The sequence below is a fragment of the Toxorhynchites rutilus genome, chromosome 1 (genome assembly GCF_029784135.1).
Source record: "Toxorhynchites rutilus septentrionalis strain SRP chromosome 1, ASM2978413v1, whole genome shotgun sequence".
NCBI lineage: Eukaryota > Metazoa > Arthropoda > Insecta > Diptera > Culicidae > Toxorhynchites > Toxorhynchites rutilus.
Genome location: NC_073744.1, coordinates 48,849,624 through 48,868,318, shown reverse-complemented (window position 1 = coordinate 48,868,318; position 18,695 = coordinate 48,849,624). Strand labels below are relative to the sequence as shown.

Sequence of the window (18,695 nt, the reverse complement as noted above, 5' to 3'; positions counted from 1 at the left end):
TTTGGATGAAAAAGTAACAAGTATATAACGCGTAGACATTTTATCTTTCGAATGAAGTGTGTATCATACCATTTCGTTCAGTTGTTTAAGAGCTATTAACGCCCAAAATCTCGGTGTCCGGTGTAACGCTTTCGTTTTCGAAACTTTGATTTTACACCCCGGTATAGAAATGAAAGACGTAGTCCTACGTCAAAAAGTTATGAGATTTCTTAAATGCTTTGAGAGAAAGTTCGAAAAAATTATAATTCCACAATTACATTGTTATCATCCAGCAAACATTAAATCGCATAACAAGCGTATATATAACATCATATGCCCTAAAATTTGGTTGGCATATAATGCGCCTAACTGACATATGCATGCAAAAGTGGAGGCAATATACATACATGGCAAATGCTTCCCGAATTTGTTTGGAAGAATATGCAACTTTGACCGGCTATAATAGCGATTATGTTGGAATTGAATTGCGATCTAATATGAATATATTCATGAATTGTCAAAGCACCAAATACGACTTTTGCCATACTCATATACGATTTATTACAGACATACAAAAAAAACAAATGGCGCAGAATATTTTCGTGAAATGTTTATTATAGCCTCACGAACCGCCATTTTTATATATGAGAATTTATGTTTGTAGAAATAATAATTGTTTGATTGACTTGTGTTGGGAGTGGAATATGTATGTTTAAAATGGCACAGATTGATGTTTGGTGAAAACTGCTCCGATGTGGGTTCGAACTCCGGTCGTATTATCATCCACCAACTATCTCGCGCGGCTATCTGAAATTTAATTCAACAGCGGTTAAAACTTTCGAGTGCATCAGCATTTCATTGGCATTTCAATAAGATGTAATATGTTCTTTATTAGGATCTAATATGATTTACTGTTTCATGATTTTCTTCAGCATGCAACACGATTCACTGCAGTACTGAATCGATTTGAATTATACGCTTATATGACACACAAACTGCATCAGCGTAATATACGCATATGATGCGGATTAAATATATTTTATGACAATGTACATCATAAAACTGATGTTTATTATACCGAATTCCGATTTAATTTGATAATGATATATAAAATCGAGTTTTTACATTTTATGCGATTTCAAATATACACGATACATACTTTGATTGATATTATATGCGATTATGATTTATTCTGATTTCTTGTAAGACGTGCAAAATTATACGATTTAATGTTTGCTGGGCAGTCCGATTGGGTTTCACGTTTCTGCAATTAATCTGTATGTTCCGTTAGTGTGAAGCGAAAATGACTCTCAGATGGAAAATAAAAATTATAAATGAAAATGTACTTTTCGGTATCAAAGATGTGCTCCATGTAACGGAAAAACATGTTATTCGCAAGTGAATCAATAATCTTGAGCAAAAGTTATGTCTGATAAAAAAATGTATGCTAAAGTGGTGAGTTTTGGTAGAAGAAATAGGAACTATAAATTTCCTATATGTAAATTGTAAAGATCAATCAATGGAAAGTTCTGTGATTGAACTCACGAACGTTCGCTCGGTAAGAAAACGTGAAAGTTCCAAATAATTTATATAATAAAAATAATTTTGGGTGAAACGATGTTTGTCGGGTCAGCTAGTACCACAAAAAAAACATACAGAATCTAGGTTATTGTAGTATTTTCTATGTTTGGTTTTGATTTTAATAACATTCGGTACAGAGGCGAATGCCACATTAGGCAAAGTCTCTATAAAAAAATAACATTGGGTTGCTATGATTTTATGTTCTACAGAAATTAATGTTTCTGCAATTTTACTGGCATCACGTCCGACGTTCAATTCCTCCGAATGAAAACCCCTGAAACTAGTCCACAAGCACGTTACACAAACCGTACTGCCAACTTTCGACATAAATAGACCTCCGATTCAAAATGGCGACTGCTGCTCGTTCGCACACATACTCCCAAAGAACGCATTGCCAACCGTTGCTAATCGGCGACAGCAGTGTAGCGGTCGGAGAGAAAGCAAAAAGTGGTACTGAGCGCTTTTGACAGACTGTATGCCACATACTACCACACAGCCCCGTGTGCGATCGCTCCAGGTTGGATAGGTTCCGAGCAGCAGTCGTAGTTAAATCAGTGAATTATCCTTGTAATCTAGTGTTTCGTGTTCCGAATGTCCGTGCGGCGTGTAGTTAAGTGGCCGAAGTGTGCGATGTGCATCAAGTTGACCCGTTCAGCGTACCGGAAGCGGTCAGAAACTGCGATGCAAAAGTGAACCCGAGGCAGCTCTTTCGTCACTGTGGTAGGCATAGGCACCTCTTTTTTTTTCTCGTATATGGGAAGGGAAAAGCTGCTCCGACCGAGAAGAGGTGTGTAGAAGTGTGTACAACATCGATACGAGAAGAGGGTGAGGAAAGTGAGCCGCGAGCATAGGCTTCTTCGGAGTGATGAGTGAAAATTGCAGTGATCAGTGAGACGTGTATATCCCGTTCGTTACCCATACTGCTACCGTTGTTCGGATGGTCGATGGCGAAAAAGTGCGTCGGTGTGCGAGTGCAGCGAAAGAAGCAAATCCACAAGTTCGTGACAATAGCATTGAGAAGGTTGTTTATTGTTTTTAAATAGTTGTGTACATCATTCCGCGTAGGACATTGTAAACAGTCGGTCTCAGCTGGTGTGTTTGGACTGGAATTGGATTTCCCGTCATGTATAACACATTGTAATCCCATTTGTGTGTGGATTGAATGGAATTGTCACAAACGGAACAGCAGTGCAGCCAAAAGTAAATATTTTGTTTTGATTTTTTTGTTTGTGAAAATAAAAGATTTATATTGTCTCTAGTTCTCTGTCAACTTTCAATTCTGGAACATTAATCAATTTGAATTGCGTAACACCTTTACTAGATTCTGGTAATATTGAATGGTCAGCCGTAGAGTGCACGGAAACAAACAAAACATCAATAAATTTTATGTAGAAAACATCTACATACCAATCCTTTTTTTTGTCTTTATTATAGAGATTTTCAGCCTTAGGCTGGTTCATTTTTTATTCAATATTTTTCTTAACTTCAAGTATTTTGATGGTTATCATTACGGTGAGTAGGACCGTTAGTCCAAATTTTCTGTCGACTTATAGTTTTTTTTTTTTCGTTTATTTTTACAGGCTCAGTTACTTAAGTTTAAAGGAGCCGAATTCTTAAATATATTTTTAAAACTATATATATATATATATATATATATAAACAATTTTCTTACATCTATGGTTAGTAAGGTGGAAAACCGATTACTCGCGGTGTACTCGAGTTTAGAAGGGTGACATATTTTTAGGAGAAGGATGGGATATAAGGAAATTGTAACAATGTTGATGAACACTCAATTCTTCAATCTATTCGTATATCTATAGTTTATTTACATTTCAACTTATTCTACTATTTATAGCAAGGGGACGAATTACCCGCAAAGGAAGGAAAGGAGGGTATAAGGATGTAGGGACAATCACACACGAAGATCTATAGCTTTAAGGAAAACATATATATGGGAGACTTATAGTTGACCCTGAAGACTTATTCTCGAACTTATTTCATACTAATGCAGTAAACTGTAGATGGCACAATTTCGTCTATATAGACGTGGTAAACATGACAAACAATTATACAGTTTTGTGATCCTACAATAATTCTAGTGGTTTTCTGGTCCGATAAATATAGATTTCAGAACCAGGTTTGTTACAATTCCGTAACAGTACCAGTACAAAGAAATAAATAAAAGTCAAAGTATTAAAAATATCATCAAACAAGAAATTAAAGAATAGCTCTATGACTACTTTTGAAAACTGCCCCCTTTCATCTTCAGGAGGGTTATAGATTAGATAATCCTGTTGTCCAAATGCGGATAAAAACCATTCCTTGTGCGAAGTTTCCATCAGTGTTTTTTTTTCAAAACGCGAGGCTCTAGGAAATCTTACCTTTATTTTATTCACGGTTGTTCCGGATCTCTAATGTTTCAAAAGTTATCCAATCCGATGGTTAAAATCCATAAAAATACACTCTGCGTAGCGTAATTCTTTTACGAACAAATGGCTGCGAATCGGTTTCAACAAGTTAAATCATTTCCTTTATACAGTTTAAAAAAATGTTTTAAATAAATATATTAGATATAAAACGGATATCCCTAACAATATTTGCTATCCGGCTGGATACCGAGTTTTAGAAAAAAAAATCAATAATTACTCATTAACACAAGATTAATATATTTTTTTTTTCAAAATTAAATTAATATGCACTCATAACATTAATTCATATAACATATAACAATTGTAAGATATTAGGCCATATGAATAAAAACAAAATTCAGCTTTACTTTACTTCAATCGAGCAGTCGAGCAGTGAGATTGAGTTTTTACTACGTTTGGTATGAATAAAAGTAACAACTCAGTATTTACCTTTCGAAAATGGATGTTTAGCTGATTTCGTATGAATAAAACAGCATTTATCAAGTACTTACTTCGTAATTATCATTTGTGCTCGTGAGCATACTTGGGATCTGAAAACACTTTCATTCGTTTTGATGTCATATCCGATTTATGTTTACAGGAACACTTCGATATAACGTACCCTCGTTATAACGTACCCTCGATATAACGTACACATTTCCAAAGTGTGAAGGAAATTATTTTCCAATATTTTTTTTCTGATAGAACAATGAATTATCCGTATTGTGATGCTAAAACAAGTTTTGTGCCTTCAATCAATTCCGAAATACATCTGGTTTTGTGATTCCGGATTCTAAATGAATCAAGCTTTAATCAACAGTGCGAAGGGAAACATCATGAGAAAGGCTGGCTTCGTCGTCTGATTGATGTTGTTCATTAACTTTACTAAAACAGCAACACAATAATGTATTATAGACTACGTTTGTGAGTACTTTAGTATGCTTCGATATAACGTACAATTCGATACAACGCACAATTTTGAAAGTGAAATGTACGTTATATCGAAGTTTACCTGTAATGTTGCTATCTTGCGCTTAAAGTTAAATAAGTTAACAATCCGCATTGATGGCATTGAGCTTCGTTTACTAGTTTAGGGGAGCGTCAAAAGATTGATTGTTTTTCAGGCGGAATGAATGAAAATGAACCTTTCCGTACCAAATTAGCATTCTAGTTAATTGAAAAACAATTTTTTTGCAGGTGGTGAAAAAATCGTTTTGAAACCAAACCTGAACAATCAGTACACATATGTTTGACAAAGTAAAAACTATGTTCGAATTCGAACATGCGTTAAAATGAAATTAGTAATGTGAAATTTTAATCATACGGATCCAGGAAAGTTTACTTTATTTGGAAACGGACCGAACAAGTAATTTTTTTTTATTCATATGACCTATAGTTTCGGGAAAGAATGAACATGGTTTTGTTTTTATAGAAGGATTAGCTGACCCGGCAAACGTTGTCCCGCCATATAATTTTTTTCTAGAGAATATATTGGTTGATGAAAATAACGAATATATTTCAAAAAAGTTTGTATGTTCAGATCGTTCAGATCTGTAAAATTGATCTAAATGATTATTTTCACTGCGAAACATGCATTTGTATGGAATCGGAGAAACATTTTATTTGCAAGTGGTTGAAATATCTTGAACGAGAATTATGTCTGAAAATAAGCTGATATTATAATGATGAGTTTTGTTAGAAATACTTGGAATTTACAATAAAAGTTAAATTCAACGGGGTCGATTAGAAGATCAATCAATGAACAGTTCTGCGATTGGAACCATGAACTTGCTCATAGTAAGAAAACGTGGATGTTTGAGGTATTGATAACAAATCAAAAATTTTGGGCGGGACGAAGTTTGCCGGGTCAGCTAGTTATATATATATATAAATGGATTTCTGTCTGTCTGTCTGTCTGATTCTTATGGACTCGGAAACTACTGAACCGATCGACATGAAAATTGGTACGTAGGAGTTTTTGCGGTCGGGGAAGGTTCTTACGATAGTTAGAGACTCTCCCCCTTCTCCAAGAGGGGGGGGGGGGGGTCACAATTTCATAGTGACAAGCGTTGTTAGTCCATTTGATGTTTGCGCTAACGAAATTGATTTTTGTTCGAAAGTGGAAATGGATTTTAGTGTGATAAAACTCACTCCTATAGCATCTTTTTTCTATATAAATAAAAATGGATCGCCAAATGTGTCGATAAGAGCGAAACTTTGGAAAGGAATTGTCCGATTTAGGGCTGTCTTTATTCTATTTTCTGTATCAAACATTTATTCCATGCAACGGAGAAACATGTTATTTGCAAGTGGTTGAAAAATCTTGAACGAGAATTGTGTCTGAAAATAATCTGATATTACAATGACGAGTTTTGGTAGAAGTACTAGGAATTTTATAGTGAAAGTTAATTTTATAGCGTAGATTAGAAGATCAATCAATAAACTGTTCTGCGATTGGACCCATGAACATGCGCTTAGTAAGGAAACGTGAATGTAATAATGAAAAATAAATTTTGGGCGAGACGAAGTTTGCCGGGTCAGCTAGTATAATATAAGGACGAACAAATTCAAGTGAGCTAAACTTTCTTTACTGCTGACAACCAGGTGGAGTTGTTGGCGTTGGTTTTAGGCGTCGTCGTTGCCAATTAACAGAGCGCTCTGCGATGTCGGGTCGTTTATATGGTGTGCGTAGTAGGTGTGCGACGAAAAGTCCACAGATGACTCGAGATGGTGATGGTCGATGATGAATGGTCACTTCCTGTTGGTTAGGCGTTTGCAGCAGGATGATATTATCGATACGCAATGGTGCTGACGATGAACGCAAGTTGGTGGATCACAATGTTGGTTACGTGATGATTGTGAACTTTCCAGGTGAAGGATTTCTGGTCCTCTGAATAGACGACGAATTTCTGCAACCTTGAATACGCGACGACCCGATGAACAACCTTCGGAAGAGTCGTCCACTGACTCAGGTCAACCCTTCCGGCTGGGGCCCTTACATACGAACAAGATGAATCAGCCGGCAGCTGATTACCAAACGGTTGTGTCCACTGACTCAAGGATGATGGCTTCGAGCGTTGGTTCTTTGGAAATCGCACAGCGAAATATGTAAGCGTTTCGCACGCAAATCTATCTGGTTACACCAGAGAAAAGTAGAACAAAAAAACCTTCGTTTGAAGGTTATTGCCTCCAAACCCACCCCTAGTGGGTTAAAAAATGGAACGAATTAAGTTGCACACCCACTATTGTTTCAGAAAATGCAAAAACAACTGCGTGTACGAAAATAATCGTCATTCATTGTCGTTACGTTTTTCATGGAAATATGGTGAACTTATTCCCAATACACATGATCATGACGAAAGAAATGCAAACAACACATTTAAAAGCCATCTAATCTATTTTATTCCTTTATTTTCAGATTCGAAATGTGAGCGCGAAAAAAGTCGGATCAAAGTGAACATCTATGTGCAGTTGCAGTTTTCGATTCGCGTTGCCATTACTGGCAGCCCTGCCATGTAACTAATCTCGCAAAGCATAGTTATCGATAACAACAGAAGGCCAAACAGTGAAAAATGTGCGATTCCCATGCGTTCCTGCGATCGGCAACGTCATAATCATCATCACATTTGCTCCTTTCTTCTGGCAATGTGTACTTGTTGTGTCTGTGTTTGTGAATATAATCGAAGCAACAAAAAAAATATAGTCTATAACATCCTGTGGGGGAATACCCAAACTAATGAAAAACAACTCGGATTCTGTGCACTGACCGACTGGTTCCGGATGAAGAATCAACACACAAGTCTGGCGACGGGCAACAATTTCTGCTGAGCGCAAACAAACTGTCACCGTTACCGCGTTAGTGGTGCCAAACCAGCCCCGTAGCAGCGCGACCACTCGTGGAAGGAAACCCCGAAATTTTCCCCGGAGTCTGCCGGAGGCCGTCGCACTTTTGCGTCCGCCTTGGCCGACATCCGTCCTAGACCGCCAATGAATCGTCGGCAATCGTTGGACAAGCCAGGTGAGCAAGGTGAACATTTTCTTTTTGATTTTCTTTTGTTATGATATTTTTTTTTTTGCGTCCACACATCATCATTTCGTTTCTGAGTATAACTTATAATTCCGCTGAAAAGGGACAAAATGTTGGTTCTCTGATGTGATACAGGTATGCTGGGTCCTTTTGTGAGATGAAATGTGTATCAATGGTCGTCTCACAGAAGTGAGCAAACGAATGTCTGTGTTTTTTGACATTTCAGTTTGCGGAAAAAAAAATTGGCGAAAACCAAACTCGTGGAATTATTTTAAAGAGAGCCAAAATCAGATAATCAGTTCTGTGAAATAGTCAAAATAAATGAGAACCATGATTCTAGGGTAAACATTAGTCATATTCGTTCAGCCACATTCAAGTGAGAACCCGTTTGGAAGAAATTACACACTTCATGGAGAGGTGGTGAATGGAGTGTAGCCGAAGCAAGTGAGCATAACGGAAAAGCAAAAACATAACACATTGGAGCGTGCAGTGCTTCCAATTTAATGCGATTGGTAGTGTATGTGGAACGGTCTTTCTTTTTGTTATTGTCATCTAGAAGCCGTCCCTTTCCGAGAGTTTCTTGATTTTTAAGTAATGTTATGAGATAAATAGAAAATACAAGTCGGTTATGATACCTAAAAATGCATACTGCTTTGGAACTATGTGGTGCATCAAAATAGCAGGGACACATTACGAAATATTTGTTTGTTAGAAGCTCAGAAATGTGAAGTTCAACTTTCTTCAGTTTTACATTTAACATCACATCAATGAAAATTTATTCTCAGTGTAATATTCAACGAGAGCATTTCATTCATTCAACCAGAATAGATCGGAGAGATTTGTTTGAACTCTGGAATGTTTCATCGCTGAATCAAATTTTCAGTAAGGCACTACAGACCCAAGGATTAGGGGAAATGCAGGAAATTTGGACCCCTAAGCAAATAGCCTAATATTTCCAAACCGACACGGTCTAAATACAAAATGTCACATTGTATACTGAGCTGCACTTGTTTTTTCTCAATCAATAGTGTTTAATCATAATATCAATCTTCAAATTACCAACTATATCATAAAACAAAAGAGATGATTTTTGGACATTAAAATTTGATGCGGGGTTATTTGGTCCAGTGTGTGTTTCATCGAAAAAATACTTATGTTTATGTAAAGTATTTCGGGATGAAGTTAAAATCAGTAACAGTGTTCTGCGATCGATACCAGGTGTCTTGGTCAAATTTCAGACCAGAATAATTGGATTGAAACCATCTCGAATTCTGTATGGATCTTTCACTGTTGTTCGAGCATTTTCAAATGCTTTCGATGCTTGGTCAAAGAAAATCCGTCCTTGATGGCCTCTGTTGCCTTTTCAAGCTCCTCCTTCTTCCAATGGTGTCTGCCCATCCTCGTTTTGTAATTCAGCGGCATCTGGAATCAATTAGACCAAAGAAAAGTTTCAAACCTGTAGGACCAATTCACTCCACAGAAACGTGTCCATGTCACATACAAAAATTAAAATGCAATTTATTTCATTTATAGTTATCAAACTTACAGTTTCGCTGCATCAAATTGTTCCTCTTCTGTAAGCGAACAGAACTTCACTGCACAATACATGGAAAGTTTGTTTCATCAACGGGAAAAACCTTAAAACCACGATCGGAAAACTCACATTTTTTGACAATCAAAGTGCTTGTTGGGTTCATGTTACCGTTTCCTTCCACCTGTCGAATTTTACCAAAGTTTTTTTACGTTAGTTACATACGGTTCAACAATAAAAGGAGATGATAAAGAATAAAAAATCCAAGTTGAGCCGTACTTTTTGAGATAAAGGGGTGGTCCAAATCACACCGTATGTCCAACTCACCCCGTGTTACCCTATTGGTCTGTGTATATATCTATCAATGTTGGTATCGTCCTCTTCAAAGACTTTTCAATGGAGTATAGCATTATGGGCTATATTCTAGTACACAGACGAAAGGATCACCGCTCGTCTCTTTTGTTTTCATATTCCAGAAGCCGAGCTCGACCTAAAACAGGCAAGTAAGCCGTTTGACTCGACCGTATGGCCGCGATCGCTGATGAATCAGTCGAGTCGTTGTCTAGTTTGTTTGGATGTGTTTGTTACCTCGTTAATTTCAACTCATCGGTGTCTCTTTGTCCCGCTTTTATCTTCAGAAATTGTTTTATGACTAAACTAGGATTGCATGATGATTGTTTTCAACTACAACCAGAGATGCCCACCTTCCTGATTTTTCGGGATTTCCCAGACTTTTTAGCACATTCCCTGATATCCTGACAAACACTCAATTTTGCCTGATTTTTCAAAAATGATCCTGTTTTCGCCTGATTTTTTGTAGTTTTTACTTTATCGGAATGTAAAAATATACCAGGATCACTGTTAAAGTTTTCCTAATTGGAAATGAAAACTGTCATAATAGCACTCCGGTCTGCACATGCATTAAACTTACATTAAATTAATTTCTCCTGATCAAAGGCTGTACCTAACTTTTTCAACAATATGTATGATTGTTGCAAATCGACTGGATACATTTTTCCAGGGTGAAAAACCCGAATTATTTTCACTACGCAAGGAGTGAAATGGTGCATTCGTATTCAAAGCAGTGCTAGATAATTTCATGAAACCAGACTATCTGGCGATTTTAAGAACTAACAACGATATTAATTTTGAGGAACAAAATTACCCTATATGATGTCTATGTATGTACGAGTAGCAGCTAATTCATTGATGGAGTAATATTTCAAAGTTTCACATGGTAATATTACTCAAGAGAAAAAATTTTGATTCACAATCAATATAATAAGATTTAATATCAAATTTCAAGTAGATCCAATTTTTATGTTGATACTATGGTAAATATATCTATAATCAAATCAAATGGCAACAAAATTAGAAGCATTCAACTATTTCCTAATTTGATGAGTAAAGATTCATTTCGAAGTATGGACGATGAATTCAAAGGAATTCTGAATATCCGAATATTTTTCTGCAATTCACTTTATTGATGTTGATGGTGTTCAGGAAAAAAAAAACATAAAGGATCAAAAGATCCTCGCAAAAAGCTATCAATGGCAAAAGCTTCAACTCAATGGTCAACAAAAAATTGGAGAAAACAAACATGTTCTGGGAGGATAGAATTTTGAAGCTGCGTGGAAGATGGCGAAAGGTTGTAAAACAAAATAATAAGAAAGTAGAATGTAGAATTAAATTGAAAATATGTAACTCTGTCTATTAATATGATGCTTTTGTTTTCCCAAAAATCGGTACGAACTTTCCGGAAAACCCAATATAAGCTATCCTTATTTTCCCTGATTTTTATTTTCATTCTTCCTGATTTTTGGAAATTATAGGTGGCAACTCTGACTACATCTATAAAATTCAACCCTGAAATCAGAAAATTTCTTTTTGTGCATGTGCATTTATGCATGAAGCAAATAAAGGTTTACATTTTATGGGAAGAATTACAATTTTATGGAAAGATAAACAAAAATAATGGAGTATATAAAATATCTTGCGATGAGTATTCCCTTTGGTACTGTTTCAACAAAATGGCAAATGAAAATAATAGTCAGCGTCGCGTTCAGGTAGGCCGTATACCGGATAGATACCAGATATCCGTTACATCTGAATAATGAAATATATAATTCATTATCTTTAGGAAACCTGAAAAGGATTTACGATATATTTCGTTATTCATTGCATGCAATCTTTATCGAACTCCAACTTTCCGCCGTCGAACGTGACATTTATTTTTTACCTTTTGAATAGCGGTTTTCAATTATTTTACATATCTACTATACATAATCTACATTTATCACGAAATTAAAGAGATTTTTGTAGAGCATCAAACCTACCAAGGATTCTCTAAGTAACAGTTTCTATGTACAAACTAGCGTTAGCGTTTTTCGTGTACTGAAGGGTGAAATGAACAAATAAAAGCACATTCCTCAAATGTTTTAAAATGTTTGTATTTATGGGAGTAGACATCTCTTTCTTCCAGACTGAAGCTTGGGATTGTACCCGAAAAAACGTCCAAACGATGTCAAGCGGGGATCGAACCAAGGCCAGCTGGAATTAACACGTTCGTCGCCCAATGCGCTGTTTTTGAGTTTCTCGCGAGGCCCAAATTGCGGATGCATTATTAAATAAAGACCAAACGTAGTTTGTAGGCAACTTTCACATGATCTAGTGAGATTTATTTCTATTTGGAAACGAATTGACAACAGTAGCACATGCCAAAGTCATATTATACGGGTTTCGCAAAAAACTCCAGTACAAACCTTCTGTATTATAAATTGATAAAAAGTATAGTATGAACATTATATTAATATGATTATGATTTTATTATTTTTCTTAATATCCTATAGTTACATTTAGGTGCCTATGTTGTCAAATTCCTTTTATAAATCCTATTAAATTTGAACGAGGAAAAAGTCACCTATATCTGGGTGACGGGGCGACGAAAGGGTTAAAGGTTGTTTTACACGACTACGCTATCCACATAGCCACTGGTACTGTTGCATAAATGCGTGATAATATTTCACCACATTATAAAATGAAGTTGGAAAGTGTTTTCTAAGAGTAAAAAGGAGACCATAAACGTGATACAATACCCTCTTCGGTTTGGGCCGTGTATGTGGCAAAGTATGCGAAAAGGTTTAGTGCGTGCTTTTTTGCAATGTGTCTCTTGTTTCACTGGATCATACTGCTATGGCATATCTGTATATTTAAAAATGGATTTCTGTCTTTCTGATCCTTACGGACTTGGAAATTACTGATCTGATCGGCGTGAATATTTGTAGGAAGGGAATTTTGGGTCGGCGGAGGTTCTTATGATTTTTTTTTTTTATTTAAATCGTTTATTTTTACAGGCTCAGTTACATAGGTTTAAAGGAGCCGAACTCCTTACTGTATTGTTACTAGTATATAAACATTTTTCCTTAATTCTAATGTTAATAATATAGGAAACCGATTACTCGCGGTCGACTCGAGTTTAGAAGGGTGACATATTTTCTTCAGGAAAAGGAGGGGATATGAGGATATATTGACAATAATCACACTCACACTCTCAATCACACTCATCACACTCAATTCTTAAACCTATCTTATATTTAATATGTATTTACATTTCATCTTATTCTTAAGAAGGGATCCGATCTCTCACAAAGGAAAAGGAAAAACTAAGGGTGTAAGGATAATCACACACGAAGATCGATAGCTTTAAGGAATACATATATTTGGGACATGTAATCAAGGTCTAACCGAGCCAACACGTCTCTCACCGGCATCATGGGCTGACTTCCTCGGGCCCGAAGGGTGACTACTAAATTCGATCTGGCGACAAGATACAGCTCGCACGACCAAACAACGTGCTCGATGTCGTGGTAACCTTGGCCACAAACACAAAGATTGTTGTCGGCAAGATTAATACGAAAGAGTAGCGCATCTAACGAACAGTGATTGGACATGAGTCGGGAGAAGGTGCGAATAAAGTCCCGACTCAAGTCCAGACTTTTGAACCATGGTTTGAGGCTAACCTTAGGGATAATCGAGTGGAGCCACCGGCCCAATTCATCTTCGTTCCATTTGCGTTGCCAGTTAACTATGGTATTTTTGCGGACTAAAGAATAAAATTCATTGAAGGCGATTTGACGCTGATAAATATCGCCTTCAATTGCACCTACCTTTGCTAATGAGTCAGCCCTCTCATTACCCGGAATTGAGCAATGTGAAGGGACCCAGACAAAGGTATTGACATAACAGCGTCTGGATAAAGCACTCAAAATTTCTCGTATTCTCTCAAGGAAGTACGGCGAGTGCTTTTCCGGCCTCACTGAACGGATAGCTTCGACAGAGCTAAGACTATCCGTTACAATGTAATAGTGTTCAACAGGTCGTGAGGCGACGCTGTCCAGCGCCCAGTGTATCGCTGCCAATTCAGCAATATACACTGAGCAAGGATTCTGAAGACTGTGTGAGGTGCTAAAAAATTCGTTGAACACTCCAAATCCTGTGGACTCATTCATAGAGGACCCATCAGTAAAGTACATATTATCACAATTGATATCCCCATACTTTGCATCGAAGATCGTTGGAACGATCCTCGATCGAAGATAGTCTGATGTTCCATGGATATCCTGCTTCATGGACAGATCAAAATGCACAGAGGAATTGATGTAGTCAGGAAAACAAACACGGTTGGGAATATACGAAGAAGGATTAACCTGCATGGAGATGAATTCATGATATGAACTCATGAATCCGGAGTGAAAATTTAGCTCGATCAGCTGCTCAAAATTTCCGATCACCAATGGGTTCATAACCTTACACCGGATGAGGAACCGAAGAGATAATAAATTGAAGCGATCTTTTAGTGGGAGTAGGCCTGCCAAAACCTCGAGACTCATGGTATGCGTTGAGGGCATACATCCCAACGCGATACGGAGACAAAGATACTGAATTCGCTCGAGTTTAATGAGGTGTGTTTTGGCAGCTGATTGAAAACAGAAACTGCCATACTCCATCACTGAGAGAATAGTTGTTCGATACAACATTATAAGATCTTCGGGATGGGCTCCCCACCAGGTGCCGGTAATTGTACGGAGAAAGTTTATTCTTTGTTGACATTTTTTACTCAGATACCTAATATGGGCCCCCCAAGTACATTTAGAGTCGAACCAAACCCCAAGATACTTGAATGACATAGCATGAGTGATCGGTTTACCCAAAAGTTGAAGCTTTGGTTTTGCTGGTTTATGCTTCCTAGAAAAAACCACCATCTCTGTTTTCTCCGTGGAGAATTCGATCCCTAGCCCAATGGCCCAGGTTGAAAAATTGTTCAAAGTATCTTGTAAGGGTCCTTGCAGGTCGGATTCGTTTGATCCTACGACAGACACCACTCCATCATCTGCAAGTTGTCTTAGGCTGCAATTTTGGGTAAGGCAATTGTCAATGTCGCTTACGTAGAAGTTGTACAAAAGGGGGCTTAAACATGAGCCCTGGGGGAGTCCCATGTAAGAGACCCGACTTACTGCCGAATCTCCGTGAGAAAGGTTCAAATGTTTCTCACAAAGCAAGTTATATAACATATTATTCAATAGAGGCGGCAGACCCCGAGATTGTAATTTGTCTGACAAAACCTCTATTGAAACAGAATCAAAGGCCCCCTTTATGTCCAAGAATACTGAAGCCATTTGTTTTTTTTCGGCGTAAGCCATTTGAATTTCTGAAGAAAGCAACGCAAGACAATCATTCGTCCCCTTGCCCCTGCGGAACCCATATTGTGTATCTGAGAGTAGGCCATTCGTTTCAACCCATCGATCAAGGCGAAACAAGATCATTTTCTCCTACAATTTCCGTATACAAGACAGCATTGCTATTGGGCGGTACGAATTGAAGTCGGACGCGGGTTTTCCGGGTTTTTGAATAGCTATAACTCGTACTTGTCTCCAATCATCTGGAACAATATTATGCTCCAGAAACCGATTGAATAAGTTCAACAAGCGATGTTTCGCCACATCAGGGAGATTTTTCAGCAAGTTGAACTTAATTCTATCCGATCCCGGAGCAGAATTGTTACATGAAAGGAGAGCAAGAGAGAATTCTACCATCGAAAACTCGGAATCAAGATCACACCTATCTTGTGGTATATCTCGAATAATTCTTTGCACTGGAGCGGAATCGGGACAAACCTTTCGTGCAAAATTAAAAATCCATCGATGTGAATATTCCTAGCTTTCATTGGGTGAAGAGCGATTTCTCATGTTTCGAGCCACTTTCCATAATTTTTTCATTGACGTTTCTCGTGACAAACCTCCCACGAAATTTCGCCAATAAGCACGTTTTTTCCCTTTGATCAAGTTTTTAAATTGATTTTCAAGGTCCAAATACGTTTGAAAATTCTCAATGGTTCCACGTTTCCGAAAAGCTTTAAATGCATTCGATTTATCTCCATAAAGCTTGGAACACTGGCCATCCCACCATGGAAGGGGGGGGGTCCTTCGACGAATAGTGGAACCTGGGATGGGTTTCGTTTGAGCGCGAACCGCGCTGTCATAGATCAAACGAGAAATGAAGTTATACTCCTCCAATGGAGGCAAACCATCTCTGGAATTGATGGCTAGAGCAATCGCGTCCGCATATTTTTTCCAGTCAATGTGTCTTGTGAGGTCGTATGCCATGTTTATTTATTCAGAAGAATTCAACCCATTGGTGATAGAAATTTTGATTGGCAAGTGATCACTACCGTTGGGATCCTGGATTACATTCCACTTGCAATCTAACGATAGTGAATTCGAGCAAAGCGAGAGGTTAAGAGCACTTGGTTTAGCAGGAGGTTTAGGTACACGTGTTGTTTCCCCAGTGTTCAAACCGGTCATATTGAAGCTGTTACAAAGGTCATATATCAACGATGAACGATTATCGTCGTACGGTTCCCCCCAGGCAGTTCCGTGAGAGTTGAAGTCTCCCAAGATCATTGGGCTCAGGAAGGAGTGAGCACATGTCAACAAGTTGCTTGCGGCTAACCGCAGCTCTCGGAGGCCAATACAAGCTGACTATACAGAGGTCTTTGCCTCTGATGTTTGCATGACAAGCAACAGCTTCGATCCCTCCAATAGGTGGAAGGTCAATTCTAAAAAATGAGTGACACTTATTGATCCCCAATAGTACCCCTCCGTATCTGTCATCGCGGTCCAAGCGTATTATATTAAAATCGTGGAAAGAGAGATCATTTTGAGAAGAGAGCCAGGTTTCGGACAGAGCAAAAACATCACAATTGAGTTTATGAATTAGAAATTTGAATGTATCCAATTTAGGGATAAGACTACGACAATTCCACAGTAAAACAGTGATATCTCCGACCTCTCTATTTAAATTAGACATCAAGAGAGATAATCATTGCAAGGAGGGGCCATGTTTGCATCAATTGCTGCAAAATTGTCTTTAGTACTGGAAGCATTGCGGTGACAATGGTTCTGATGGAGTCGGAAACATTAAAACACGTGAAGATTTGATCCACAAGGTCAGACAACTTTATAAATCCCGATTGGGAAGTTGAACTTGACGGAAAAACAGGGACAGTTGGGGTTTTTGATGTCCCCTCGAGTGCTGGGTCGTTCGAAGGTGAACTATTACCACGGAGGCCAGGAGGGACCTGATTTTGCTTATCCGCTGCACTCGATTTTTTGGGCAAGCTAACAGGGGGTATCACCGGAGGGACTTGTCCTTGAACTTTGGGAGTGGTCACATTTTTGCGCCGGGGATTCCCTTGAGAAATAAACGGCGTGCCCCCGTTAGCTGTATCCGCTTCCATTTCGTCAACTGGCAACGTAGCGAAGACATTGTGTGTATTGATTGGTTGTTGTTCTTGAGCCAGTGGAGAAGCGCCCTTCAAAATTTCTGCGAAAGTGCGTTTAGAGCGTTCCCTCAAAGAGCGCTTCTGTTTCTCCCAGCGAGCCTTGTATGTTTCACAAGCTGAGAGCACGTGTGGGGATCCCTCGCAATATGGACACTTATGCTCAGTCGCACTGCAGGATTTCCCCTCATGTTGTTCTCCGCAAGTGGCACATCGTTCTTTATTGGCACAATAAGCAGCCGTGTGACCAACTGACTTGCACTTTAGACAAGTCATTGGCTTTGGAATAAAAAGTCGCACGGCTAACCTCAATTTATCTACCATCACGTAGTCAGGGAGAGCTGAACCAGCGAAGGTGACTCGAAACGAGTTGGACGGCGTAAATTTCTTTTCTTCTCCTTCATGGGAGACTGTTCCGAGCTGGCGGCAACCCAAGATCTTAACAGTCGTCGAGGGCAGTTTTTTAAAACGACCGGTACCTTCACTCGTAATGTATTCGCACGTCAAGCCCGTTTCGGTTATCACACCCTCAATTTCGACTATGTGAGAGGGAATGTAGACCCGATACTCAATTGTAAAATGCTGATCGACAACAATCTTGTTTGCGTCTTTTCGATCATTCACGACAACTCGCAATTTGTTTGGTCTAACCTTCGAAATTTCCGAAACGGAGGTATACCTTGCCAGATCTTTCCCAAAGGTTCTTATGATGATTCGTATACAAATTAAACACATTTCAACCTAACATAATTGTTGGAAATTTTCGGAAAATTTTGAAGGAAATTGGGAAAATTCTGAAATATCTTCTCATATGTTCTACAATTAGTGGAAATGGTTTTTCAGGTGAAAAAACGCACTCCAATATCTCTTATCCATATAAATAAAAATGGACCGCCAAATATCTTAGTAAGTGCAACAGTAGAGGAAGGAATTGTCTGATTTGAGTAGGCTAACCAAAGGTACCGTTTTGAACGGGAAATTTGTTTTATTGTCCCTGCTTTTTATCTGTTTGTACCGTATTTTGAGTATACAGAAAAACATATTTAATCATTTGTCATTATTCTCAACAAATTGTTTTTGAATGAACATCTACAACATCCAATCGAGTATTTGGCAATCAATATTTGAAGTCTCGTTGTGTGTATGTTTGTTTATAAATACAGTAAAACCTGTTTTTGTGCGAATTTTTTTTGTGCGATTTTCTGTTCTTGTGCGTTTTTTGTGCGACTTGTGCGGTGTATGAAAAGAAGCATATTTAACGAAGTTATCGTCCATTTGGTTTTTTTCGATGGTTTATATGCATTTCAGTACGAAACAAGCATATTTGTGTCT

The 18,695-nt window shown here is 38.1% G+C and overlaps 1 protein-coding gene across 3 annotated transcripts in view; it reads left to right on the top strand.

Annotated features, from left to right (window-relative positions):
* The first annotated feature begins 2,029 nt into the window (after positions 1 to 2,029).
* The window catches only part of LOC129763507 (mucin-2), a 135,260-nt gene continuing 118,594 nt past the window's right edge, over positions 2,030 to 18,695 (top strand). The window contains exons 1-2 of one of the 3 annotated variants that reach the window (XM_055762645.1): positions 2,030 to 2,760; positions 7,387 to 7,995. In XM_055762645.1, the coding sequence (XP_055618620.1) occupies positions 7,956 to 7,995 (40 nt within the window). In that variant the 5' untranslated portion in view covers positions 2,030 to 2,760; positions 7,387 to 7,955. The remainder of the gene's footprint in view (positions 2,761 to 7,386; positions 7,996 to 18,695) is intronic. The other 2 variants (XM_055762643.1, XM_055762642.1) reach the window with 2 other exon arrangements.